Genomic DNA, 8,757 nt, shown 5'->3' with positions numbered 1-8,757 from the left:
GAATCCCATGGACAGAGGAGCCTGGCAGGCTACAGTCCAAGGGGTCACAAAGAGTCAGACACAACTGAATCGACTTAGCATGCACACGCACACATAGTAACACAACAGAATGCTATATAGCAGTAACAACTACTGCTACAGGCAAATATGAATCTTAGTAACAGAGCAGGCTGTGTAGCATCTTGATGAAAAGTGCACACTAACCAACCTGCCTGGCATGCTAGCTCGGAGCTACTGGGGAAATCATTTAACCACTCTGGGCCTCAGTTTCCCTCCATCAAATGGTAAAAATAGCATATGTCCCCCAGGCCAATAGGAGGATTTATATAAGTCAATATTTACAAAGAGGTCAGAAGAGTGCCTGGCACACATGTTCAGTGCTACATGAATGTTTGTTAGATAAAAATAGAATGTTGAGGGACTTCCCTGGTGGTCCAGTGGTTAAGAATCTGCCTTCCAATGCAGGAGATGCGAGTCTGATCCCTGGGTGAAGAACTCAGATCTGACATGCCAAGGGGCAACTAAGCACTCGCATCACAAGAGAATCCCAAACACAAGGAGAAGCCCTTGTGCTGCAACAAGAGAAGCCCGTGTACCGCAAAGAGCCTAAATAAGTAAATAAAACATAGAATATTGAGTGGGGGTAAAAACAAGACTCCAAAGATTACACACTTTCAAAAGTTCAGAAGCAACAGCAGTTAAATGAGATGGTGTGGTAGGGATGCGGAAGTTGAGCCAGGTGTGAGCGAGTTGGGGTCTCAGGAGAGAGGTGGGGGTCCCAGGTGCTTGCTATGTAATTAAAGGAAAAGCTTTAGTGCAATAACCCTTCAGCACCAGAGCCTTGGACCTTGGGCCCAGACTAACTGGATGCTTTGGGGAGGAAGAAGGCCGCTCAGCCCATGACTGCCCCCCGTGGCACTGCAAAATGCTGCAGTGGCCTATCCCTCACTGCCGGCCAACCAGAGGGAGGAGGGTCCAAGCAAGTCAGAGGGAGATGGGCCCCAGAGAATAAGAAAGGAGGACAAAAGCTGGTCCAAATGATGGATCTAACCAGTCAAATGGAGGAGGGCCCCAGTCTAAGGGAGGAGGAGGCCAGGCCTACTGAGGGGCCCCTAGAGGACTTGTTTCCCTTGTGGTTTTTTGCACTTCCTGTTCCCCCGCTCACTGCGGAAGTTCCTCTTCTTACCCTGCACTCAGCCCAGCCGGAGAGGACAAGGGCAGGAGGCACCATGAGTGGGGGCCCTTCGGGAGGCAGGCCTGGGGGCCGCGGAGGACAAGGGGGTCAGCAGAACATCCCGTCCACCCTCCTCCAGGACCATGAGAACCAACAACTCTTTGAGATGCTCGGACGGAAGTGCTGGGTGAGCTGGGGATCTTCTGGCCCTCCCTGTCTTCCTCTTCTCCTCTTCTCCTCCTCCTCCTCTTCGTCCTCTTCATCTTCCCCTTCCTCTCTCCTCATCTTTCCCATCCTCCTCTCCTTCTCCTCCTCTTCCTCTCCATCATCTCCTCTCAGAATCCACTTACCCCCATTCACCAATCCCAGGAAGAACTCAATGTTCATTCACTTTCACTCTGGTTGTGGCTCTTCCTTTGGAGCCATGATGGCCATAGGCAAGAAAGGACCAGGTCTGGTTCCCAGACCCTCTGGCTCCCCCTGACTGGATTCCAACGAGTCCTACTCTCCCCTCCCAGACGCTGGCCACTGCGGTTGTTCAGCTGTACCTGGCGCTGCCCCCTGGAGCTGAGCACTGGACCAAGGGACACTGTGGGGCTGTGTGCTTCGTGAAGGATAACCCCAAGAAGTCTTACTTCATCCGCCTTTATGGCCTTCAGGTGATCCCCACCCCCCCCACTGGACAGACAACCCAGTTTTCAACCCATAAACCCAGATTTGTGTCCATAACCCAGAGCCCTCAGACAGATCAGTGAACCCTCTGAGCCCCAGAACCAAAGACTTCATCCAGATGCCAACCTTTGGTTTGTCTTTCTAAGCCTGAGATGACTGACCCCAGAGTCTTCGTGTCAAGATCTACAACCCCCAATATTAGTATACCCCCTAAATCTAATCTGTTCCACAAACTACACACACACACACACACACACACACACACACACACACACACACATACGTATATACATTCCATATTTTTACCTGAACCTCATATCTATTCAAAACTTCACATTATAGGTCTCAGAAACCTCCCATCAGTACTCCTGAACTCCGGAATAAAGCCATAAATATGTCCCTCAAATCCCAAACCTAAGTATGCCATTGAATCTTCAACCCCAAATCTGTCCTTTTAAGCCCACAGCATTGGATCCCAGAACTCCTATATGAAAACTCCTAATCACCTAAATATTGAGATAGCTCCTAAGTCAAAAACCTATTCCACAAACACTTAACCTAAATTCTCCAAGCATAAACCCCAAATTCATCCCACTAAACCGATATAGATCCAATAGAACCACATCAAGATCCCAGGGTCAAAAAATATTGACCAAACTCCTAATTTATAACTCTGCTCTACAAAGCTCAAACTGGCTCAACCCCCTCCCCAAAACCTTCCCAAGTCTGTATGTCTGAACCTCAAATCTCAATCCCAAATCCTAATATTGGAACCCTACCCACCCTAATGAAGACCCCCATAAAAGGGAGGGGGCATTTGGGACAGATTCTCTGAATGGACTCAGTTTCCTAGAACTAGAGTCCAAAATCCTCAAACTCAAGCCCTCATATTCCACATCTGGACCCCAAATCCAAGTTTCTCGCTGAAGGGTCTGACTCCCATACTGTATCCTAATCCCCCACATCTGACTCCTAGATTCCCAGCTCTCCAGTTCTGAGCTGGAAATCTCCAAATCAGATTCTGGGGCCCCAAATTTGTATACCACGCTCCCTATCTGGAAAACAGAGGCCCGCCACCCAGGGCGTGCCTTGGTGCCAGTGTGCTCCCCCTCTCCAGGCTGGCCGGCTGCTGTGGGAACAGGAGCTGTACTCACAGCTGGTCTACTCTGCTCCCACCCCCTTTTTCCACACCTTTGCTGGAGATGTAAGTGACCACCTAAACCCTGGGCCTCAGTTGGGGTGCAAGGAGGAGAGGGGAAAGGTGTGGGGGGGGGGGGGTCTGGAAGGCAGCTGACCCCCCAGGCATGTGCAGGACTGCCAAGCGGGGCTGAACTTTGCAGACGAGGGCGAGGCCCAGGCCTTCCGGAACCTGGTGCTGGAGAAGATACAAAAACGGAATCAGAGGCAAAGCGGGGGTAAGGAGGCCTTGGGGAAGGGAAAGAGGTTGAGCAGAAGTGAGGGCAAGAGTGGGGAGCTGGAAAAGCCCCTCTCCTGATTTTGATTTCCTGTCTCTCCACAGACAGGCGCCAGCTCCCGCCTCCACCAGCGCCAGTCAGTGAAGGTGAGTCCTCTAGTGCAAGGAGCAGTAATAAGGGGCTAGCGCAGAAAACTGAGGCAGGGTTGTGATAGTTCTCTATCCATTCCATCTTCCCAGAGAGAAGAGGAGGGCTCCCACCCCTGCCCCCGCACCCAGGTGGAGACCAAGGGGGTGAGTGCTGAATCTTCCCTGTGTCTCTGGGTGGGCAGGTGTCACCAGCCCCAGAGACACTGGGCTGGCTTCTGGGCCTGTGGGGAAAATGGGTGACTGGGCCATTGACCCATTTACCTACCAACCAGAGCATAAGAGTTAGAGACAGGAAGATGGTTGGGGGAATCAGTGTGTTAGATGGTCATGGAAGGAGTGGGGGAATGAATAGATACACAGGTGGGGCGTAGGTAGATAAATGAGTAGATGGGTGGGTGCAGCGATAAATAGGTGATAAATATGTGTGGATGGATTGGTGGTGGACAGATGGTTAAATGAGGGCATGAATTGATGGAAGGATGTAGATGTACAGGTGGGTGTATAGATGTAGGTGAATGGGTATGTGGGTGAATGGATGAATAGATGGATGGATGATTGAGTAAATTAATGAATGAGTGATGGAATGAATTCAACAGTGAATAAATGAATAAGTGACAAAATTTCAGTCAGTGGAGAAAGCAATGATTGAATGAGTGAATGAATAATTTAACAAATTAGTCAATGAGCCAGTGAATAAATGAGTCAATACTTAGGTGTGAGTAAATTAATTAATGAATCAGTGAATGTATGGATGGTGTGCAGGACTTACCCACCCACTTCTCCATAAACCTACTTGGACCCCTCACCCACTCCTTCCATGATCATCTAACACACATTCCCCCAACCATCTTCCTGTCTAACTCTTATGCTCTGGTTGGTAGGTAAATGGGTCAATAGCCCAGTCACCCATTTTCCCCACAGGCCCAGCAGCCAGCCCAGTGTCTCTGGGGCTGGTGACAGTGGACATCCAGAACCCAGACATCACGAATTCACGATACCGTTCGCTCCCACCACCTGGGCCTGGCCCAAGTGATAAGAAACGCTCAGGGAAGAAAAAGATCAACAAGTCTGATATTGGTGCACCCAGTGGATTCAAGTGAGAACCTCTCTCCAGTGGGCCCATGGATCCTGGGGGTGGGGGAGCAGATGAGCAGGTGGATAGGAGGAGAGCTGAGTGAATGGAAGGATGGAAAAATGGATGGGTAGGTGAGAGAGTAGGCAGATGAGTGGATGGGTGGCGGGGGAGTGCAAAGCTAGGATTATGGAGAGATACCAAAGGCATCAAGATTGCAAATTTTACAGAGGCAGTCACTCTCCACCACATCACCCAACTATAATCCATGACTCCAAGAGTGAGTGCCTCCTTAAATTTTGCTCCCTAGGCATTTCACTCAACCTAGTCCCTCCCTGGTTGGGCTGGTGGGTGAATGGATGGATGGGTAGATAGATAGATGGATGAATAAATGAATGGTTGGGTTGGAGAATGAATGGATGGGTAAATGGGAAGTGGGTAGGTAGATGGGTGGGTGAGTGGATGAGTATGTGGACAGAATGATATACAGGCCAATGGGCTCATATACAAGGTGGATGGGGATGGTTAGGTTGCCATATATGTGGATGAAGGACAATTCAGTAGCTACAAAGAAGTGTGTGATTGAATGGGTAGTCAAGTGAGTGAATGAATGGAAAGATGGGCATATGGGTAGATGGATGGGTGGATGAACAAGTGTGGGTTAGGACAGATTGGTGGACAAATGGGTAAATAAATGTGTGTGGACAGATGAGTGGGGAAACAAATATATATACATCAGTGGTCTGACAGGTGAATGTGAACGGCTAGGTGGACAAATAGATGGGTGGATGGATGGTGGAAAGAGGGATGGGCAGACAGATGGGCTGTTCACAAACTGTGAACCCTCTTTAGTTCCATAACTGCTACTCTCACTCATTCATTCACTTAAGACTCATTAATTCTGGCTCCTGAGAGTCCCTCTGGGCAGGGGAGGGCAAGAGAACTTCACTAGGAAGGGAGGGAAGGAACGGCCATGGCGGTTCATTGGGGTCTCCTCACCTCCTTCAGACATGTCAGCCACGTGGGGTGGGACCCCCAGAATGGATTTGACGTGAGTAACTCCAGAGTCCCCTGGACTCCACTCAACTCCTGCCTACCCTTCCATAGTCCACAGCTCCAGATTTACCCCCCAGACCTCATCCTTCCCACCCTCCTCTCAGATCCCTCTCTGGGGTGGACCCCCTGATAATCTGTGCCCCTCCCCTCCCCACCTTATTCCCCGACCCTTGCCGGGGCCTTTTTCCTCCTGGGAAGGTGAACAACCTGGACCCAGATCTGCGGAGCCTGTTCTCAAAGGCGGGAATCAGTGATGCCCAGCTCACCGATGCTGAGACCTCCAAATTTATCTATGACTTCATTGAGAACCAGGGTGGGATGGAAGCTGTGCGGAAGGAGATGAGGCGCCAGGGTGAGCCCCCCCTTTCTGGACACCCTTTTCTTCTCCAACCCTGGTCGCTGATTTCTAAGAGATACATTGCAGGCTCTCAGTCCTCATAGAAACCCCTATACTGCTTGAATCGGGAGTTGGTCGGTTGGGGTACCCATTTTACAAGTAAGCAAACCTGAGGCTCTGAAGAAAACTATAATAACAGCTATGTGTTGTCTTTCCCCTCAGAGCCACTTCCACCGCCCCCACCGCCATCCCGAGGAGGGAACCAGCCCCCCCGGCCCCCAACTGTGGGGAGTAACAAGGGTCGCTCTGGGCCTCTGCCCCCTGTACCTTCGGGAGGTGCTCCTCCCCCACCAACTCCCCGGGGACCCCCACCCCCGGGCCGAGGGGGCCCTCCGCCACCACCCCCTCCAGCCACTGGACGCTCTATGTTACCGCCCCCTCCACCCTCCGGAGCTGGGGGTGGACCGCCCATGCCTCCGCCACCACCGCCACCACCACCGCCACCACCCAGCTCTGGAGATGGACCAATCCCTCCCCCACCCCCTCCTTCTCTGGGGCTTGTGGGGGGCCCGGCCCCTGGTGGGGGTCGGGGGGCACTTTTGGATCAAATCCGGCAGGGAATTCAGCTGAACAAGGTGAGGACCAGTGTGATGGAGGATTGGGGAACTGGGACTCTGGGGTGTGCTGTGCAAGTGAGGATGGCAGGGGACTGGGGCTGAGAGTGATGGGGGTCCCACGATTTGGGGGTTCACTGATAGGGTTGGGAGGTTGGTGGGGAGAGGTGAGTTTCAAGGCAACTAGAGTATGTGGGAGGAGAAAGAATGATGAAGGGGTGGGGAGAAGTGCTCCTCTCATAGGCCCTGAGCCCTCTTTGCTGCATCCTTCTTGCTGCAGACCCCTGGGGCCCCAGAGAGCTCAGCGCTGCAGCCACCACCTCAGAGTTCAGAGGGGCTGGTGGGTGCCCTGATGCACGTGATGCAGAAGAGAAGCAAAGCCATCCATTCCTCTGGTGAGAGTGCGTCCCCCCTGTGAGCCTGCCATTCAGAGCCCATCCTGCCAGGACCTGTGGCTCTGGTTCCCAGCTAGTGTTGACCTAAAAACACCCCCAACAGCCACCAGCAATTAGTCCCATCTGTTGATGAGAGAATGAACATGAATCTGTAGCAGTCTCTTTTTTTGACAGTGTTAACTGTCATTATGTAACAGTAATATGATTAACTCTCATTGACAATATTAATATTAATCCCATATGTTCAATAGTATTAACATTAACCCACTATGTGATGATAATATTATAAAGAACCCCTTCTTTGACACTAATATTAACTCTAATGTCATGTGTCAAAAGATTAACTCATTAAGTGACAATATTATAACTAATTCAATCTTTTACAATAGTGTTAAAGTTAGTCCCTTGATGTGTCAACAACATTGTCATTATATGAGAATTATATGAGGATACTATTATCCCAGGGCTTCCCAGGTGGCTCAGTGATAAAGAATCTGCCTGCTAATGCAGGAGATGCAGGACACATGGGTTCGATCCCTGGATCAGGAGGAACCCCTGGAGGAGGAAATGGCAACCCACTCCAGTATTCTTGCCCGGAAAATCCTATGGACAGAGGAGCCTGGTGTGCTACAGTCCAAAGGGTCACAAAGAGTTGGACACAACTGAGCAGAGCAGAGAAAGAGAGAGTATTAGCCTCAACCTACTGTGTGACAATAATATAATTAAAGTTCAGCTTTGACAATAATACTGACATCAACCCTGGAGTCTGTTCACAGATCAATAGGAATCCATTATATGCCAGAATTATAACAAACCTTATCTTTTGACCATGACATCATCACTAACCCCATTCTGTGTCAACAATGTTAACATTAACCCACTATGAAAAAACAACATTGTAACTTCCTCCACCTTTGCTAATATTTAAATCCACTCCATTGAGTGACAAGCCTGTTAAAAGTAACCCTTTGTGTGGCAACAATATCCCACTAACCACACATTTTTGATAATAATATTAACCTCGACTCCAACTAGTACCTAGACCCCAGCTATAGTCCCTATCTTGCCCCTAACTCTCCCTCCTCTTAGGAGGTCCCTTTATCCAACACACAAACCTCAGATCTAACTTCCAAGTGGGAGATCTCAGGCCCCAGGGTTTAGTAATCCCAACCTCCCAGACCCTAGTAACTCCTCTCTCCAGGGCTTTTGAACCCTCCTACCCATCCTGAGTTCCACTCTCTCCCTCCAGACGAAGGGGAGGACCAGGCCGGTGATGATGACGATGATGATGAATGGGACGACTGAATCACCACCACCTCCGCTGTTCTGTGCTGGACTCCCCTGGCAGCCCTCCTTGCCACCCTCCACTTAACTTCCAGGCCCCCAAGCCCCATTTCTTTCCCACCCCCCTCCAATGCTGTTATCTCTGACTGGCCTCCTCCCACACACACTCACCCTAGCAATAGCCAAGGACCTTTTTATATAAAATGTCTCAGTTCTCCTCATTCAAGGATTTTTAAACAAAAATAAAATAACTGTCTTTTTGTTTCTTTAAATCTCAGTTTCTTTACCTACCAAATATGAGAATTTGGGGTCCTTTTCCCCCAAAGTCCCTTTTACTCCCATTTCATTTGTTTCGCCTTACATATATATATTTATTCATTCATTTGTTCCCTTGGTCATTTAGTCTGTATTTCTTTGTTTCCTTCTGCCCTTCCTTCTTTCCACAGATATTTATTGCCAGGCACTACCTTGGGGGCTGGGGATAAAGCAATGGGAAACAAACAACAAAAGTTCTTGGTCTTGTGAGGTCAACATTCTCGGGCAGGAGATAGACAAGAAACAAGGAATTAAGTAAAAACAAAAAGAGTTA

At 49.8% G+C, this 8,757-nt stretch overlaps 1 protein-coding gene across 1 annotated transcript; it reads left to right on the top strand.

Moving 5' to 3' along the window:
* Window positions 1–598: 598 nt before the first annotated feature.
* WAS (WASP actin nucleation promoting factor) lies at window positions 599–8,433 on the top strand. The gene is made up of 13 exons (XM_043895417.1): window positions 599–614; window positions 1,198–1,361; window positions 1,693–1,833; window positions 2,964–3,050; window positions 3,159–3,261; window positions 3,366–3,407; window positions 3,501–3,554; window positions 4,332–4,506; window positions 5,491–5,533; window positions 5,737–5,890; window positions 6,098–6,510; window positions 6,770–6,884; window positions 8,134–8,433. The coding sequence occupies exons 2-13, from the start codon at window positions 1,230–1,232 to the stop codon at window positions 8,187–8,189; spliced, it is 1,515 nt and encodes a 504-aa protein (XP_043751352.1). The 5' UTR covers window positions 599–614; window positions 1,198–1,229; the 3' UTR covers window positions 8,190–8,433.
* The last annotated feature ends 324 nt before the right edge of the window (window positions 8,434–8,757 follow it).

This window comes from Cervus elaphus, chromosome X (assembly GCF_910594005.1).
Source record: "Cervus elaphus chromosome X, mCerEla1.1, whole genome shotgun sequence".
NCBI classification, from domain to species: domain Eukaryota; kingdom Metazoa; phylum Chordata; class Mammalia; order Artiodactyla; family Cervidae; genus Cervus; species Cervus elaphus.
This window is presented reverse-complemented; position numbering and strand designations above follow the sequence as displayed.